Genomic DNA, 21,099 nt, shown 5'->3' with positions numbered 1-21,099 from the left:
TGTGTACAGTGTGGTTACCGTTATTTGACATTGTGTACAGCGTGGTTACCGTTATTTGACATTGTATACAGCGTGGTTACCGTTATATGACATTGTGTACAGTGTGGTTACCGTTATATGACATTGTGTACAGCGTGGTTACCGTTATTTGACATTGTGTACAGCGTGGTTACCGTTATATGACACTGTGTACAGTGTGGTTACCGTTGTATGACACTGTGTACAGTGTGATTACCGTTATATGACATTGTGTACAGCGTGGTTACCGTTACAATCGTAGTTACAGATACTGACACTGTTGACAACGTTGTTAAGATTTTTCGGACCTATAACATGCTGTTAACTATGAAAAAAAATCAAGACTACGAACAGTGATACGTCTCATAAATAGACTAAACCGTTGTTAGAATGACCTGCAATCAGAATACAATACAATGGAGGTAAAAAAAGAAATCAGGTCGATTGAGGTTGGATTCTGAAAAATGGTATTGCCATTTATTTCGTTTTCCTTTTACTGAAATAACCAATCTGCCTATGTTAATCCACTCTTGATTCCAGTAAATGAAAGGAGGTATTGATTCCCTAAACCCAAAGATTGTCAGAATTAATTCCTATGTCTATATATAAGTTTATTGATTGTAAAGGGGACCTTTGATCACAATGACAGACACGTGGTCTTAATCCAGCAGCTTTGTAAATCATTGTTTCCGTGCCGTTTCATTCACAAAACAATTGATGATAAAACGAGCAATACACCAAACATCTTAACCTGCATTTTCGATAGATTAAATCGATGAGTTCACGTAATATATTGCAGATGTTTTCAAAGGGGAAAAATAGGCGAAGATAGCGTTCACTGTTAAATCTCAAATCCTATAAAGAACACAAAATCGAAAGCGGGATAATCATTTGGTATGATTATACTGTCATTTGTGTAAAGTACATAGTACAATATTGTCTTTAATTACCTCGAAAATACACACATATCAGTTGTTAGGTATGCAACTGTGACGATGACGTCCCCCGCTGTCTGTGAGTAAACCCAATAATTTTTCACATATGGTAAAATATGAAAAATGAACAAAGACCGTTTCACAAAGAAGAAATATTAATATCACACTGCATGTGCTCTGTTTTGAATTGTTCACTTTTATAGATTGATAGTATGTTGTTTTAACGTCCCACTCTATAATTTTCACTCATGGAGATGTCACCACTGACGGTGAAGGGCTGCAAAATTTATGCCTATGCTCGGCGCTTATACGGCCTTTGAGCAGGGAGGGATCTTTATCGTGACACACTTACTGTGACACGGAACCTCAGTTTTTGCGGTCCCATCCGAAGGACCGCCCCATTTAGTCGCCTCTTACGACAAGTCAGGTAATATGAGACTTCCCCTTTTAAGGTCATATCTGATAGACACGTGATTTTCACTTTTTTTCGACTTTCAATGCGATTGATTGAAGTTTTACAACAACAAAAATATGTCATGAAATCAGTTAAAGGAGTTATCGTATATTAGAACAAGGACTTCAAATAAGGAAAACCTTTCACGTCTTTTATTTCAAATCCATTTCTATTCTGCCCCCCCCCCTTTTTTTTAAAATATCTATATAGGTTTACGTCATGTTTAGGATATACACATTATGTAAATTTAAAATGAAATGGACATTTTTCAAGTAGTACAGAAATATAGATATAGAAAGGAAAACCTTTCATGTCTTTTATTTCAAATCTATTTCTATTCTGCCCCCCCCCCCTTTTTTTTTTTTTTTTGCTTTATATCCGGTCGAAATTTTTTTACCGATATTGAGACGTCACCAGTTGTAGGTGAAGTATCACAGATTCAGACATACGCTTATTGCTTACGGCCAGAGCAGTGCGGGCTCTGTAACGTGCCAACGCCTGCCGTCACACACGGGACCTCCGTTTCAAGGTCATGTCTAAAGGACCCATGAGTCTCACCTTTAGAAGGAGCAATTACTACATGTACCTACGTTACGTCTATTCTATGTAAGTATCTACCATATATCATTACTTCTGTCACTGTATTGAAATGTAGTTGCAAATACATGACGTGTATTTCGACATTGTTCTAGTTAGAGTTTATAAATACACATTACAGAATGGCTAAAAAAATCCATAGGTTTTATTAATACATAATATAAAATAACTATATAAATAAGCAAAAACGTTATGTTTAGGATATACACGTTATGTACATTTAAAATGAAATGGAGAGTTTTCAAATAGTACAGAAATATAAATATTTGTATTCATGTCTCGCAAGTCGATTTTACAGTAGAAATCATCAGACAAATTGACAGAAATAAACAAGATTCTACAAGATCAAATTTTGAACATGAAAGGCGAAGATAACGAACAGCGATCAATCTCATAACTCCTATGAGCAATACAAAACACTGAGTTGGGCAAACACGGACCCCTGGATATACCAGAGGTGGAATCAGGCGCCTAGGAGGAGTAACTTTCAAGTAGAATACGAGACAGGGACAGAAGGAAGACACCATACAAGTATTAATTGACGTGAACACCGACATTCCATATTAGCATGCAGTGATACTAAATCCTGAAAAAAATGTAGTACCGATGTAACCCTTTTACTTGGTTTTATTTATAAGACTAACAAAGTCTAAACACTGCGTTGTGTTTTACAAGTTATTTCACTTCTAGAGTTTTATGCCAACAAAAACTCAGCAGGTAACAAGTCCAGTATCGTATTAGAATACAAGTATAATAATTTACATAATAATCCGTTCTCCTCCCTATCTTCTTCTCATTATGACTTTCAATCGAATATATACTAAATGGTGACGTGACCAATTATGGCCATTATGGCGTTGTGTCGTATTCATTTTTAATAACAAAACTGTCAAAATCGCCACAGGTGATACAGGTACCAGGGGCGGATTTAGTAATTTTGGTGGGAGGGCGTCAAATTTTTTTCAGAGGCAGGGGGTCTGGGAGCGCCCTAAGGCCCCCATTGGGTCCAGGGAAAGCCCTGGTGGTGGTCCAGGGTGCGAAGCCCCCGGAAGCTCCTGGATTTTAGTGATTTTAAGAGTAAAATTTAACCATATAACACACCTTTATCAACACTACTAAAATGAGGCAAAATTTATCATCAGTAGACTTCCTAGTCAAACTTATTTGCTCGTCATTGAGCTGGGATTTGAGTCCATCTATTTGTATTTCTTGTAATTGAATCCCTCCTACACACACCTCATATGCGGATCTAGGAATTTGTGAAAGAAAGGATGTAGCACTTGATCAATCTTTTAGCTACTTTTCACAATCTCCAACCCCACCCATTTACACCTTTTTTGCTTGTGTACATAATATTTTAGGGAGATCTTGAGACAGTTTATACATGAAAATGCTTTCGTTTTTACTACTTGTGTTCTCACGTTTTAGTCATTCTTATCCCTCTACTCAAACCTGATTTTAAATCTTAAAACAAAAGCTGATTTGAAGGTTACTCCCAATAGGTCAGGGGTCTGGGTTCTGCGGTAAATAGTGAAACACCCTGCATTCTGAGCATTTCCAGGCACTTCTTTTTAACTTTAGAATTGTCTGCTTCTTTAACAAAACTTTTATGCTATATATACTTTTTAAGAATTTTAAGTGATACTTGTATCTGACGAAAATATCGTAAATATATATCAGTTTCGTCTTATTCATCGTGGAATTAAATGATATACTGGTGTTGATAAATTTGAATGATGCTATTACATTCAAGTATCCACCTGTCATATCATTTGACGCAAAGTCTCGTTAGAATTGAATAACTGAATTTTTTTTGGTCCGCAAAAAGGGAGGTCAATTCTGGATCCGCCCTTACACCTTTTCATCACATGTTACGACTTTTGCCTCAAAAAATGTTTCTCGTTTTTGAAATAAGAAATATATATATTTTTTTTTAAAATTATGATAGGCAATAAAATTTAATGCATGATTTTGGGGAGGAAGGGGCTGCAAAAAAATAAAAATAAACCAAGGTATATATAAACAATTCTCAATAAACGCATACTAGTATTTCTAATGAAAAAAATATAATCAACTCGGAATCTCTATACAATTATTCCATTTATGTGTGTACAATATTAGAGCAAGATATAATGCTTAATATTTCTCCTACTGATGTAAAATACGGAGTTAGGGACTTTATGCATTTTGATATTCACCTTTTAGAATCAATTATTATAAATATGAATTGATTTCTCCTCTTTTTATATTACGCAGTGATTTGTAACCTAAACTTTGAAAATTTTAAGGGGGGGGGGGGGCACGCCCCCCTCTAAATCCGCCAGTGGGTCCTGGGATGTATCATCTATTGTTTGTGTGGGATCATCGTGAAGTTTACTCATAAAAAAGGTTAAATAAATGATGACCTTTATGTTATTGATTCCAATGCATGTATGAATTTATATGTTATTGCACCATTCCATTTTTAAACAATTATGACTAATAAACGATAGTATGTTCCACGGGCCTGCATCACTCGCCTACATGAAGTTTAAGCACATATTCAATACAATCATAAGATTACACCTAGATACTTAATATAAGAATAATATCAAAATAAAGATATAATAAGATTATCCAGGTCATCTGTTTACAGTGAGCAGTTAGGTCTCTTCAGATGTGGCGTCTTCCTGTAAAGAGCTGTACTCGACATCTATTTCAACATTCACATAACTATTTTGCAGAGACTCATATGTACATGAAGAGGTTTCCATGTAACCCTCGTGTTCAGGAGATCTGGTAGCCAGCTGGGATAGAATCAGAACAAGATAAGAAATTGTAGTCCTCTGTTCGGGATCGAGATTCCAGCATTGTACCATTAAAGAATACCTATGGAAGACACAATTCAGTGCGCATGCGTAAGATCGTATCTAAATTGTCAACAACAAAAATCCTATACCAGTGTTTTCCATTTCTTTCTTTTAGCTGCATATCTTATATCGATACTAAACAGTTCTTCTAGGTGATTTTCCTCCTGTAATGTATTCTTGTTTAATATGAATTATAAATGAAAGAGGTGTATTCACGTGTATTGTGTGTAAAGTTACTTAATTTATCATTTTATATGAGCAACAGTAGATCATAGGACATAATGTAATAACATCAAACTGTTGTAAATTTCAGTCTTCTTCAGTTTTGCTTGATGTAAGTACATACGCATAATACTTACAAAAGATCTGGACAATGATGAGGCTGAGTTAACCTGTGATTCGATTTTAAAAATCTGAGCATCTCCCATCCTTCAACTCCTGGATACGGCTTGCTTCCTCTGGTCATCAGCTCCCACATCACAACACCAAAAGACCACTTTAATAGATAGATATTGTAACACTGAAGGAAAATACTGATCTATGAGTTAAAGAAAGTATTTCACAAGCAAGATTATAGAGAATGGCATATAAACGTTTGTGTATTTTTCTCATTCTATCATACTTTTATAAACATGTATTGTTTCTGTTGTTTGTTGTTGAATTGAATAACTCTTCATTCATAAAGACCTCATTAGAATATAGGTGAAGTGCTACAAATTTTGGCCCACACATAGCGATTACGACGAAGGTTTCTTTATCTTTTCTCGGGATCCTCATTTTAAAGGTAATGCCTTAAAGACCCTTGATATTCTAATGTCGGATACTTATTCAAGGAATAATCACTAGGCAGCGCCTGGATTGAGTACCGCATCCTGGGCTCCTGGCTGCGAAGCGATCCCCCCATTACAACTTTACTACAGCGACCGATACGTACTTCATGTAGTCGTTATATAGATAGAAATTCCTTAAATGAGAGGTGAAGATAACGAACTGTGATCAATCCCATAACTCTTATAAGGAAGACAAAATCAAGGATTGGACAAACACGAACCCCTTTACATAGCAGAAGTGGGATAAGGTGCCTAGGGGAAGTAACCGTCTCCTATATACTGCAGTTCCTGTTCGATAGATCACACCCTCCGTGAGCCCTATTTCTTGATCAGGTACTTTGTGTAATCCAAAGTTCAATTTATTGTTTAAAAACAGTCCAACAATCGACATGAAACACTTCAGACAACATTTGACCAAATGGGGGGTGGGGGTGGGGTTGGGGTTGGGGGGTTGGGGGGGGGGGGTGTAATGGCAAACTACATTGTGTAACGACCATAGAATTTGTAAAATACCGAATTTAAACAAGACTGTATACCTGTTACATGAACTTGTTTGGCAGTGGGCTGTTTCGATTTAACAACAAATTATACACAGAACAAGCTATTGCGTATCGAATCAGTTGAGAGACATTAACACTATATGTGGGTGATATGGAATATTGCTACATAAATGTTGGAAAGCTGACGATAAAGAAGTTGAAGTTATCCCGTTTGTCATAAAGTGGAGTTTGTATTTTGCCGTTAACATCTAGTATGTTTAATAAAATATAAGTACGACGCAAATGTGGAACACTCTGATTTTTTTATTACTTCGAGTCAGTAGTGTCCAATGTCTTCCTCTTGTTATTTTCTCATTGTCTACTAAAAGTGGTACTTAACATTGGGTTGTTGGTATGATTGTAATGCTTTTCTAGATTTCTTGCCCTCATGAAATGATGTTGGGAATAGAACGGCTTATAGGGTTGATTACTATCGGTACAATTATTGAAGTGAGACATGTGCATTCTATTATTCAGTGACCTCTTAGTGCCCCCCCCCCCCCCCCGACATAAATCTCCAGAAAGATTCATTTAATTACCTAGACAACGTATAAATATTTACAATTGGAAACGTTCCCAAGTTTCGGGAAGGAAACTACGTCCAGTGAGATTACTAATGAGTGAATCCCTAGTGATCAATAAATCACAGGTTTTTGACAGAACGTTTGGAGATGGAGCACATGATGTCCAAACAATAATGATAATTCTATTTTAATCATGGCGTTCTTTAATGTGGGTATATGACTTTTCATTTCTGTACCAAAGCTGGTTATTTGACGACAGTACATATGACAAATGTTTGATATCTCCAAGGACAACCCAAAGGACACCAACACTTCTGTAAAATCAATAGCATTCTTGTTTAAATGCTTACCACATCTGATTGAGCGTTGTATATTCCTTTTTCCAGACTTTCCGGGGCCATCCATTTCACTGGTAACCTGCTTTTCTTGTTACCGATGACGTAGTAATCTTTCTCGTAAATGTCTCGTGACAAGCCGAAATCAGCCACTAACACAGTTTTATTTTCATCAAGCCTTATAAATGAAAATGAAATTAAAAATGATGATGTATTTTAATTTTCGAACACAAATTTCCAAACTAATAACAGCCTGACTTACATGCAGTTTCGTGCCGCTAGATCCCGATGCACTACTCTATGGGTACATAAATACTCCATGCCCTTTGCGATGTCAACAGCAAATTGTAGTATATTCAATACTGTCGTCACCTATTTGAATAGTGTATGTAAATGGTTTATTTAGAAGACTGTTTGTTAGATTTAATCGAATATTATTTGCCGGTTAATTGGCAAAGCCTTTCTCACTGGTATCAACTTGAACAATCTACTTTTAATGATGAAAGGTGAAGATAACAAACAATGATCAATCTCATAACTCCTAAAAGCAATACAAAATAGAAAGTCGGGCAAACATGGACCCCTGGACACACCAGAGGTGGGATCAGGTGCCTAAGAGGAGTAAGCTTCCCCTGTCGACCGGTCACACCCGCCGTGAGCCCTATTTCGTCCATTTGACAGCTTTGTCAGATGAAACCACGCTGACGGAGATACAAATTCACACCATATATTGAATATTAAGACATCAATGTAGAAGTCGGAAGGTAATGTACTTTGAATATATTTTTCTTGAAAGCTGTGTTATGGGCAACTTATCCATAGATCGTTTTCTTCTTTTCTTTTAAAACCGCAATCCAACGACAGGGTATCAATACAGTGCTCATTTCAGAATGATGTGGATTCAACCATCCACCCGAGAAAGTTAAAAGAGAAGAAATGCACCAGATCCCACCTCTGGTGTGTCCAGAGGTCCGTGTTTTCCCAACTATCTATTTTGTATTGCTTATAGGAGTTATAAGATTGGTCACTGTTCGTTATCTTAACCTTTCATGCATTGAATTGTCTGTTTCAAAATGATTGCAATTAGAAGTGAATATTTCTCAATAAACAGACTTCAGTAGAATACATTTCCTACGGAAGAGAGAAAGAACTGACATTTTTTGTTGCTGTCGGGATACGATTCAAAACCTTTCAACTTCAATAGGATTGATTGATTGTATGAAAGGGGAATATAACGATAATTGATCAATCTCATTAACTCCACAAGGAATACAAAATATAGAGTTGGACAAACACAGATACCTGGACAAACCAGAGGTGGGGTCAGATGCCTAGGAGGAGCCCAATATCTTGATCAGGTAAAAGAAATTATCCGTAGTCAAAATCAGTGTGCGGCCTATCAATCGGTATGAAACACGTCAAACAGCAATTGCCCAGTTATAGGTTATATGGGCAAACTAGATCATTATAATAACCAAAGAATTTGCGAAATGCTGACTTTAAACAAGACTATTGAAACCCTATGTAACATAAATGTGTTTGTCAGCAGCCTGCCTCGATTTAAAAACTGATCATACGCAAAGCAAGCTCTTGCGTATCGAATCATTTGAGAGATATGAACTCCATTATGCAGGTGAAAATGGAATGTTGCTACATAAATATAGGAAGATGACGATGGAGTTGAAATAATTTCGATTGTCTTAAAGTTGAGTTGCTAGTTTGCCATTGATATCCAGTTCATATTGTCTAAAGTCTCACTTGAGAATTTTTCACTCATATGAAGAAATCAACTTCAATACTATGCATACGTATTCATATATATAAAAAATGATATTCAATTAAGAAGTAAATCCTCATTCTGAAACTTTACAAGGATATGAAGTAAGGCAGTCACGTGATAAAATCATGAAATGGTTGAAAGGTTTCTCGGTGCATTTGATCATGTTCCACCCTACTTCATAGTCCTGTAAAAATAAACCCATTGAAAAGATGTGTTTCAGACGCAAACCAACGTGGTGACCTAGATAATGTTCTTCTATCATGATGAACTTTTGTGGTGGGTAGGTAGGTAGGTAGGTAGGTTGATACATGTAGGTAGTTAGGTAGGTAGATAGGTAGGTTGGTAGGTAGGTGAGTAGGTAGGTAGACAAGTGATCATAATCCTATGATTAATGGCTTACGTTATGTTTATCCCTAATATATGTCAGGACATCACCATGTTTCATGTACGGAAGGACCACAAGTGGCATATCGTCCATTGACAAGCAAATTCCTATCAACGTCATCACATTCGGATGATGGAAGTCTGACATACGTAAAGCTTCGTTTACAAATTCATCGACATCTATCTCACGTGGATTTTTTTCTGTAAAATATTGAAATTAGATGTGATAGCAATACATTCGATTAATAATGGACCAGAATAGCCAATAATCATTCGTACATTTCCCTTGCTACAATACAGAGGAATGGTAAAATGTAAGCACACTTACGGTGTAGAGTTTTTACAGCTACTTTTGTCTCTTCCGCTGTGTTTCTTACTGTGCCTTCATAGACAATACCAAAATTACCTACAAATGAACCAGTAAGGTTTCTATAGACAATGATCAAACTTTATTTTCAAACATTCAAGACAAAAAGTCCTTTTTATTGATTTATAACGAAGTGACCGTAACCCTAACCCTGTTACAGTAAAGTGTCCTTACTTTGAATATGCTATACAATGTATTCTGAAAATCATATCCCTTTTTCGTCTGCAACTGGGAAATGTTTGTAAATACAATAAAGAGAACATCACTTAAAAGTAGGGAAAATATAATGTCTATTTATATCATACTACGGGAAACAATCCAATTGCAAATGACTTGACATTGAAGTTGGATATAAGTATTATATCTTTTTTTATAAGATTTGCCTCAATTTTAGTCTTCTTTAAATTTATTTTTTCAAACAATCCTCTGATAACTTTATTAGTTTATATTTCAGTAGAATCACGTATTTCCTCACTTCGTGTAACTAATAAGATAAACAAAATTCATTAAATCATTTTATCAGATAGTACATATTCTGTTTCATTCTGAAATAAGATGACATGTTCATAGAAAATAATTTTTGTGTTCGGTTGGGGGCCTTTCAATCGACTGTGTACTTGAACAAACATTCTAATGCAACACAAGATTTTTCTCCAATTACATGTCGGATTTGACACATTTTATTACATACCTATTGAAAGTCACCAAAATAAGACTTGAAAATCCTTCCACACTTTAAATCATGACATAACAATGAAAGGTGAAGATAACAGTGATCAATCTCATAATTCCTATAAGCAATACAAAATAGAGAGCTGAGCAAATATGGACCCTGGACCTACCAAAGGTGAGATCAATTTGAGAACCCTCCTTTCAATAGTTCGCATACATACCTTGTCCAATGCATTTGCCGAGTTTTAGGTCATTTGGAGATATAAGTAACTGTTTGTTTTCCAGAAGGCTAATGATGTTATCATCTACTCCAAGTTGACCGATAGTAGACGTATTTGTTGCCAACGTCTTGTCCTGCTTGGAAGCTAAAGAATAGAAGCATTGTATAAAGTAATTTTAGTTGCGGTTATCAGCCTTACATTTCAGATGTGTTCGCAGACATTCTGCAAGTAAACTTTACGTGGTAGATGTGATTAACCCCCTTAGATATTCCACAGTAACACATATCGACGTGTTCATTAGTTTCAGTAAAGCTACAATAGTGTAAGCATGCTTACGAAAGATATATTTCCAAACTTTAGGTTTGAGCATCACTGAAGATACATTATTTGTCGAAATGCATATCTGGTGCATCAAAATTGGTACCGTATAAGTTATATATATATATATATATATATATATATATATATATATATATATATATAGAATGGGGTTAATTATTTAGCAATTATTAAATATATCATTGCACAAGTAACAATGCTGATACTACAATCTGAGTACATATAACATTTAACTCATTTGTCTTACATTTACATACAAATCAAACAAAATGAAAAATATTGATGATAAGTCGCCATTGAACAGAACCAGAAAACTTTGTTGAAATTGAAGTTCGAAATATTTAGGAGATAATTGACAAAAATTATGAACAAGTTTAGTATTCAATTAGCAACCACTGAAGATATAGCCGAAACACAAATTACATCGAATTTGGACTAGAACATTGAGAGAAGGATACAATAGTCCAAAACAATTCTATCGTTCTCTATTAAATTATTCCTTTTCATCAATATATTGACTCGATATAATATTATATTCGATATAAGACTAAACATAATATTCCACATCTCTTTCCTGTTGGAGGTTTTACTGAAAATAGACGTTAACGGCAAACTAAAAGTTCAATTTTACGACAAAAGGGATGACTTCAATAAATATATATATATATATATATATATATATATATATATATATATATATATATAATTCAATAAAAAAGCAGGAAAATGTACAGTTCCAATATATATATATATATATATATATATATATATATATATCAATATTCCATTATCACCTGCACAATGTGTTAATGTTTCATAACTGATTCGACACGCAAACGGAAGTTCTGAGTATCAATTTTTAACCAAGATAGACTACTGAGAAAGACGTCGACGATAAAGGGGTTCGATAGTCTTGTTTAGAATTAGAATTTTGCAAATTCTTTGATCGCAATAAGGAATTTATAATTATTTAATTTGCAAATTTTTGTCAAATGCTGTTTGACGTGTTTCATACTAATTATTAGGCCGTTCTTTACAAATTTATTTTGACTTGGGATTACTGCCTTTAATTGACCATCACAAGGGCTCATGGCGGACGTGACCTGTTAATAGGGGATGTTTTCTCATACTGAGCTGCTGAAACCACCTCTTAATTTTTCGAGGCCCGTGTTTGCCCTGTTCTCAATCGTCGTTCGTTATGGTCGATAAGACAATTGTTACTCTTCCAATCGAAATTACATAGGTGTAAATAATGAACAATGGGCAGGTTTAAATTCTATCCTATTAGAATACAAAATACAGTACTACAGGTGCCTTTAAAATGCATTATTTTCGTTTTCATTTTGCTGAATCAAACTGCAAACACTACGGAATGTGCCGTGCCTGTGGTGTCCTTGACTTTATGGAAAAATCGACTTATTATTTATGGTACAGATTTCAATAAACATCTCTGTCTTTCCATTACTCTGTGACGTATCATGTGTTTTGGTGCCTTTGGGTATTTTAATGAAATTTTAAACAGAAATTAACGTTGCAAATATACAATGCCTTCTAGTTCATATAAAAGCTCAGCAGTACACTCATCGTATTTACATTCATTTTGGGTGGTGAGCTGAATATTCTCCGTTCCCTGCGCTGTCGATCTGTTTTCACTTTTAGCTTTTCTTAGTTGTCTACGAAATCTCAAGCAAAATACGAAAACTGTTATTATAACGATTCCTGCAATCACCAACAAGGCGAGCACTATGTATTCCATCAGGTTGAGTGGTTCTGAATTTTCATAACGAAGAAATCCCACCATTTTATCCAGATTTCCATACACAACCTAAAACAGTGTAAGCATAAAATAATTAAAAGTAAATATCCACCCTACTACATCAACCTAGCAGGACGTATAAATTTGAACTAAGATATAAAAAAGTGTTGAAATGCCCAATTTTTAAATCCTCAAACAGAATTGCTAAGGGATATTAAATAGAAATTCACTAAATACTCGTACATCTCAGGGATCGTTTACGATTTTTTAAGAATATCTAAGTTGATGAAACATCGATTTAAACAGCCTTGAAATGAATATTTAGAAATGTTGCATTGAATTTCGTAACTTAATCACAATATTGAGATCGCATCATACCAATCACTTCTTTTTTGTAGAGTAAACTTTATGACGTATGTAGTTTATAGTTGAATAGTTTAACGTGGCATTATTTAATTACAATAACCACCACGATGATAGAATGTCAAATGTTTACAATTTAGTACGTTGTTGGAAAATGTTATTCGTACTTAGAAGGGTGTTTTGTAAGAGTTCGTGACAAAGTATACATACAAATACCCTCGGGATTCCCCCTCGTTGTTTTCCGTCTTCACGTAGATGGGGCTGACCACTGGGCGGTATACAGTATATATGTTCCGAGGTTAAACTTGTTACATTACATTGACCCAGACCCACAAACACTTTGACATCACCCGTAGTAGCTGCTTCATTCAATCGACTTCCCTGTCGAAAAACAAATCGGTATGACAGGCATAGCCACTCGTAAATATTCAATTCCTCATATGTATGATATCCAAATTATAAAAGATTTCCTTTTCAGCAACTACAATATGGAAATCTTCGGTATTGTTACAAATAGCATTTTTAATCAGCAACAGCAAAAACAAACCACCCAGTTTTCGTTGTTGTCTTCTACAGATTTATATATATATGAATGCCCATAGTTGATGGCGAGTGTGAGCAAATGTCTTCTATACTATAATTTTCTTTTTCATTATACTGTAGTGCACGATATCCATACGGATGGAAGGTGAAGATAACGAACAGTGATCAATCTCACAACTCCTATAAGCAATACAAAATAGAGAGTTGGGCAAACACGGACCCCTGGATATATCAGAGGTGGAATCAGGTGCCTAGGACGATGAAGCATCCCCTATCGACCAGTCACATCCGCCGTGAGTTCTATATCTCGACCAGGTAAACAGAGTTATCCGTAGTCAAAATCAATGTGCCAATAATGGCCTAATAATCGGTATGAAACACGTCAGACAGCATTTGACCCAATTATAGGTTGTACTGGCAAACTAGATAGTGGATGCTTACTCCTCTTAGGCACTTGATCCTGGTATATCCAGGGGTCCGCGTTTGCCCAACTCTTTATTTTGTATTGCTTATAGGAGTTATGAAATTATTCACTGTTTGTTATCTTCACTTTTCATCTTTTAACGACCATCGAGAATTTGTAGTGACGAATTTTGATTTTTATACTGTAATGCCCAAAAATATATTGCATCGAGAAGAATATATTGCAGGCAGAGCCAGTAAAAGCTCATACGTAAAAGTAAATCATCATGATATGATCCCTCTCGTTCAAAAGCTTTCAACTTCAGGTCATATCATTAACAAAATCCAGTTTTGTGCATCTGAAAAAAATCAAAACCCCTACTGTACTCGTAGGTACGAACTCGACACATTAGTAGATGACACGTTAACCGATTGAGCTACCCAGCTAGGTAATAAAATTTAAAAGGAATACATAAATATTGTTGATATTTATATTCTCATTCATGTTTTAGAAGGAAATTAGTCGGTCATATGATGTAGTATACCTCCTTAACTTAATATTTGCTCTTAAAAAATTCCTGGATATGCACAGGTAGTTAAGAAACAGAGCTCATTTCTTTCAAATCCAACGTCATGGTCAACATATTATATATATATATATATATATATATATATATATATATATATATATAATGTTTGATATACCGGTAGTAGGGATATTCTACATAATCGATAAAAAAAGCCTTAGCCGCTTATGCAATGCACGCTACCCGTCTGTAGAAATACCACTTCTGTGTCAACTTAAAACTCACCCGGACTGATATGCAATGCAGAATATCTAATAATATATCTGGCTTCTTTTTCGCAAATCATAGCACAGAACTAAAATTAAATCAGTATAAGAATGATTTTTTTCTCATTTGTCGGTTTTTCTGATCAAATGATTCTTTAGAAGATAATTCAATCCACTCCCTTTTTTATCATTGGAAAAGGATTATTATAGCAATTTCCAGCAAAGACAATATGAAAGGTGAAGATAATGAACAGTGATCAATCTCACAACTCCTAAAAACAATACAAAATAGAGTGTTGTGCAAACACGGACCCCTAGATACATGTATATCAGCGGTTGGATCAGGTGCCTAGGAGGAGTAAACATCCCCTGTCGACCGGTCACACCCGCCGTGGGTTATCCAAAGTTATCCGTAGTCACAATCAGTGAGCCAAGACTACCTAATGATCGGTATGAAACACGTCAGACAGCATTTGACGTTGAGATTCAGTAAGATTTTCCACAAGTTGGATAATCCTGAACTTGAAGTAATGTGGATAACAATCCAACTTCAGCTAATTCTAAGAAGTGTATAAAATATCTGGTTGTCATTCAGGCTTCTAATACCTTTCATTAGCACACTACAGACAAAATACTAGGGGAAAAAACGCCCGTCTCCGAAGATACTCATCTTTAAAAATTATAAGAAACTCCAATATTAACCCCTAACATAGAAATTCCCAGAGGAAACAGATTGTTTAATAGTAAAATCTATGTTTCGAACAGACAACATCCTAGAGTCAATCATAAAACAGAAGTTCCGTCAGCATAAACAGCTGTCAAGTGGAAAAAATATGTATATCTTACCAATTTCTGAGCACAAATTTGATACCGAGGGAAGCTCGGACGGGTCGAAGGCCCGTCCGCGAAGCAAGGCTCTAAAGGTAACAGGTATGTAAAAGGGAAAAAAATGAGAAAATCAGCAAATGAATAAAGATAATCTCTTCATACGTTCACTGAAAATTTGTGATGCATATGGGAGCCGCCATTTTGTTTTATTGATTATTTGCTTCTAGAGTTATTCGTGTTTTGATTTTGAATGCCAAAAATAGAAGACTGACGTGGAATTTGTAAATCAAACACTCACTTATTAAAGAAATGAATGGTATAATTATCATTGCAACAGTATTTAGACTAAAAATAAAACACTATCAAGCGGACCTATCAAGTCAACATTATGGAGAAATGCATAGTTAGTGTCCGAACCTGGATGACTGTGAACAAACTTAAACTAAATGATGGAAAAACTGAGATTATGGTGGTTGCTAGTGCCCTCAACCAGTGTCTTGTGAAGGATATCCGTCTGAGGATTGGTGAGGCAATATTGACACCTAAGTCTACTGTTAAAAACCTCGGTGCTGCCCTAGACGCCACCAATACAAGTCAACTCCGTGGTAAGGAAGATGTATTTCAACATCAGGAGAAATTCCAAGGTGAAACACCATCTCACCCAGGAAGTGTGTGCGAAGGTCATCAATGCAACAGTCATATCCCAACTTGACTATCACAATGCCCTCCTGCTTGGCATGACCGATCGCCCCATGCACCGACTACAAGTGGTTCAGAACAACGCTGAACGTTGTCTCACAAGAACATGCTACAGACAACATATTTCGCCGGTACTTCAACAACTACACTGGCTGCCGGTAAATCAACGTGTTGTGTTTAAAGTGCTGACAACCATACATAAATCACGACACTCTTTCTCAGCACCAGCATACATGAGAGAGCTATGTCCTGTTTACCAGCCACATAGGATCTTGAGACCATCATCCGACCAATGGAAACTGGTAGTGAAGAAGTCATCAAACAAATACCGTACAAGAGGCCATACAAACACTAGGTGCACAATTGTGGAATAAACTGCAACATGGAGCATTCCACAAGAACCTAAAAACACTCTTGTTCAAGCGTGAATATGTCCTGTGAATGTAAAATTCAGTGTAATATCAAGGATTCCATGTACAAGCTCTTGCAAACTGAATTTTGATTCAGCATACGAATACATGTATGCCAATTGTATCTTGTCAACTCAAAGTCAACCACTTCGTCATTTTACTACCATGTTTTACTTTAATTCTTTCTATTGTTTTATCATTTTCTTTATCGCTCTTGCAGGTCTTTTTTTTTTTTGTTGGTATATTGTCAATGATTATTAGCACAAACATTGTACAGCGCATAGAAACTATAGGTAATTTTGCGCTTCATAAATGAAAATAATAATTGTAATAATAATTAGCCAATCATCAAATTAAAAACAATAACACGACTAAATAGATAAACGAGTTCATGAGTTCCTTTCAATGATAATATACGAAGCCCTTTATCTTTTTACCACTTTGAATTTGTTGGTTGATTTTGTTTAGTTTTAACTGTCTTTTGAATTGCAACGGGATGTATTGATTTACAATTGTTCGATTTGAAAGAGAGAAAAAAGTCAAGCCTAAATATGACGTCGCAATGCACGGTTTACGTCGGCTGGCGTTATATCCCCCCATTAAATGAACAGGTAGATCCTGTAGTGGGTCGAGGCCTCTGCTGGTGGACTGTTAGTCCCCGAGGGTCTCTACAGCCCAGTAGCTAAGTACTTCGTTACTAGCTTGAAAATACGGATGTATATTTAATTGCTCTGATAAAATTTATAAAATAATTTCAAAATTAAGGATTATCTTCCTTATGCATAGCTCTTAACCTTAGACGAATTTGACTCCACTTTTTGGCACTCTGTTTTTCTCTAAAATAGCGCTAGCAAGTTTATCGTTATTTCGGATTTCATACATTTCGGTTGAGCATCACCGAAGAGACATTATTTGTTGAAATGCGCATCTGGTGCATCAAAATTGGTACCATATAAGTTTTACATTATTCCCATATACCCCCTTAATTCTTTAGATGTTCCTGGACTGTTAGCGCAAGGGGATTTTCATAAATGATGTATATTTTTAAATAAATTATAATTTATCGTACTTAACAGAATTATGATTATCACTTGGGCACGCCCATGACAAATTCATGCTTCGCTCTGTCCAACAGCCACACCGTATATACATATTATCCAATACCGCTGTACGTTAAATCAGTCTATAGCTATACGAAAACATGTGATACGCTCTACTTATATTTCATTGATTACCAAGACGTCCGTAATTTCATCCCTTAACGTTAAACCGCGAGAAGCGCTTTGTAAAAATGAGACGTAAAATTACCGTAGAAACCACGCATCCTTAGACTCATATTCCGCTAAAAATCAATGTGCGATTCAGACAATGACCAATAGTAGGGGGGAAATCCGACAGTCTTCAGAATATGATTATAATTAGATATGGTGGGTGTTTTTCGTTACATGCCGATGACATTAACCGAACATTTGTTACTGTCTAATAACCAACAAGTACTGACAGCTACCCATCGACCAATCACAATCCTATGACAAGTACTGACAGCTACTCATCGACCAATCACAATCCTATGACAAGTACTGACAGCTACTCATCGACCAATCACAATCCAATGACAAGTACTGACAGCTACTCATCGACCAATCACAATCCTATGAACGGATGCTCATACAGTGCATTTTGTATCCACAACAAATCCAAAAACAATCAAGTGCATGATGTCAACATGAAAAACACAAACAAGTGGATGAACCTGACAGAATACTTTCAAATAGTCTCCAAATCTGTGTGTGCCATGTTTGATAACTTTCTCCTCTCATAAAACGATGTTAAATTTCCACAGTCCTTCGTTTATTGTTCCATCGCTTTCTGAAACAAATGGCTGCAGAACAATTTATCTCATCGTGCGTTAAAATATTTTTTGTAGATGTAATTAGATGTATTTTTATTCTTTCCCATTGCGTAATATCTTCAGCTACCTAATGTGTACTACAGGTATACTGTTTTTATTTTCATTAAATGACTGTTTTTCAAGCTTTAGTTGTTGATAAAGCGTATCTAAAGGTCGAATGCTGTCTGACGTTTCATACAATTTTTAAGGTTCTTTACATATTGATTTTGACTAAGAATTATTTTGTGTAATTGATCAAGATACAAGCCTAACGGCTGATGGAACCAGTGAACGAGGAATGATCACTCCCTCTAGGTACCAGATCCCTCCTCTGGTTTGTTAAGGGGTCCGTGTTAAGTTTGCATTTTATCATAAGATTCACGGTGGGTGTGACCGGTCGACAGGGGATGCTTACTCCTCCTAGGCACTTGATCCCACCTCTGATGTGTCCAGCGGTCCGTATTTGCCCAACTATCTGTTTTGTGTTGCTTATAGGAGTTGTGAGATTGATCACTGTTCGTTATCTTCACCTTTCATTCACGAGATTGATCACTGTTCGTTATCTTCACTTTTTCATGGTTTGATTACAGAAGTGTAAACATAATAGAATGGAATTGCCAAGTAACACGTAGTTAAGGATGTTTCTCAGCTATGATATACACACCTTGATTGCCAATATGATGCCCTGATTAAATGTCTTTATCCTATCGCTTTCTTCAAAATCATAAATGATTGGGTCTGGCACGTAATTCAGGGTGGACATAAACGCGGGAGTTGCATTTAGATCCTGTGTTACCAAAACATCGTCCATATAAAAAGCCAGCTGAGTAGAACTTAGATATACGTCTCTCATGCTTTTTGATGTCATGTCGGTCATTTCCGCTGGATGTTGTCGCTGGTCATTACTCACAAATTGTCTAGCTTGTGGTTGCGACTTGTATGCGGGTGTCGGACAATAAGTAACAGTGTTGCTCTGGATTGTGCAAGTCTAGAATGCAAATTTTTAATTATGTTTATCCTCTTTACATATTATGAGAGGAAATCACTTGGATCTACAAGAACAACTCAATGTTTCCTTAGTTTAAGAGTCTCATCCCTCACTATAGGTAACAAACATCTTACCTCCGGTTTGGAGGATGATCCACCACTGTAAATTACAAACATCCTGATACTGTCTACGGTATTAAAGTTAGTTCCACTGAGAGTCAATCTTCTACCTCCGCTAAAACAGACTCGATGTTAAAGAATCAATTCTCTTTAAAATTCCCATTCTAAAGAGAATTGTTTGTATTTTTAACAATTTTCACTCACACTGAAATGTCACCAGCTGTAGTAGCTGCAGAACTGTAGCTCTATGAAAATATTTTGACATAACAGAGAGCTACAGATCCACCCCTTCTTAAAACCCTCGATTTACGGCGCACAAAAAGCTGCGCACGGTTGAGGCCTTATATCGTTGTATTCTTGAGTTGCTGTCTCGTAAATGTAACATCAAAAAATTCTTAACATATTTCCCTATTATACTTGTGTCTAAACATACCTTCAAATATTCATTAAAGCCCCATACGACCTGAAAACTCCCAGCTTCAAACGATTTCGTTTGTTGACGTAGCCATGTTAGGTAGCCGGTCAATTCGAATCCAGGTTAAATTCCATCCTTGCACAATGACGTCTAGATGTGAACTAATATCCCCACAAATATTTTAGCTAAATAATTTAAATAATATATCACCCAAGTGCCTTTAAATAATAATTATTCAAATAGCTAAACTCACGGCAATGCGGCTTTCATTAGTCTGGTCCGGTATCCGTCCCTGCCACACTAGTGTTTTAAGGACTTTTGTAGCATTTTCATGAATCAAGAGCTTATATTACCTTTAGAAAAACTATTTTTTGATTTCTATAAATTATTCGTATTGATAATAAATGAAGAGCGAATACACAAAATTTAACGAATTTTATGAATAGATACCAACAACAACAGGGTTCGAATTGACCGGCTACCTAACATGGCTACGTCAACAAACGAACTCATTTAAAACTGGAAGTTTTCAGGTCGTATGGGGCTTTAATGAATATTTGAAGGTATGTTTGGACACAAGTATAATAGGAAAATATGTTAAGAATTTTTTCTGTAGCTACAGCTGTAGGTGAAGTTCCTTAAATTTAGACCTATGAGATTAATCAAGGCTAGAAACTCATGAATATGATTTCTGGAAAAAACGCATCGCAAACCACTGTCCAAACAGTTACATGATGAAGACAGTTACCTAAATTGTTGGCGTGCAAGCATTGAAATGTATATTTTTCCCCGCGGTTAAAGTGTCGTAATTGTACATACTACATGTACCACAATAGGGTCCTACCTCTGAAAGGAAATCAAAGGATCGATACTTAGAATGGTTGGTACTTCAACGTAGGAGAAATTAGTGCCCCCTGTGTCCACAACATGACCGTCAATGCGGACTTCCACCTCAGCAACACCTGTACTACCAGCGGGTACAGCAAACACAATCACTGAGGCTTTGATACTTAAAAATGTTGCAAAATATAATTGTGTTCATACATTT

General features: G+C 35.9%; 1 protein-coding gene across 1 annotated transcript in view; it reads right to left on the bottom strand.

Moving 5' to 3' along the window:
• Positions 1-2,134: 2,134 nt before the first annotated feature.
• LOC125656481 (plexin-B-like) overlaps positions 2,135-21,099 on the bottom strand; it is a 56,784-nt gene continuing 37,819 nt past the window's right edge. The window contains exons 17-28 of the mRNA XM_048887082.2: positions 20,896-21,060; positions 19,652-19,751; positions 19,194-19,517; positions 13,174-13,344; positions 12,438-12,669; positions 10,506-10,649; positions 9,574-9,651; positions 9,262-9,446; positions 7,344-7,453; positions 7,097-7,259; positions 5,213-5,349; positions 2,135-4,872 (exon numbers count right to left, since the gene is read on the bottom strand). Of these exons, the coding sequence (XP_048743039.2) occupies positions 4,647-4,872; positions 5,213-5,349; positions 7,097-7,259; positions 7,344-7,453; positions 9,262-9,446; positions 9,574-9,651; positions 10,506-10,649; positions 12,438-12,669; positions 13,174-13,344; positions 19,194-19,517; positions 19,652-19,751; positions 20,896-21,060 (2,035 nt within the window). The 3' untranslated portion in view covers positions 2,135-4,646. The remainder of the gene's footprint in view (positions 4,873-5,212; positions 5,350-7,096; positions 7,260-7,343; positions 7,454-9,261; positions 9,447-9,573; positions 9,652-10,505; positions 10,650-12,437; positions 12,670-13,173; positions 13,345-19,193; positions 19,518-19,651; positions 19,752-20,895; positions 21,061-21,099) is intronic.

This window comes from Ostrea edulis, chromosome 7, assembly GCF_947568905.1.
Source record: "Ostrea edulis chromosome 7, xbOstEdul1.1, whole genome shotgun sequence".
Lineage (NCBI taxonomy): Eukaryota > Metazoa > Mollusca > Bivalvia > Ostreida > Ostreidae > Ostrea > Ostrea edulis.
The sequence above is the reverse complement of the archived record's forward strand: the minus strand, read 5'-3'. Positions and strand labels throughout refer to the sequence as shown.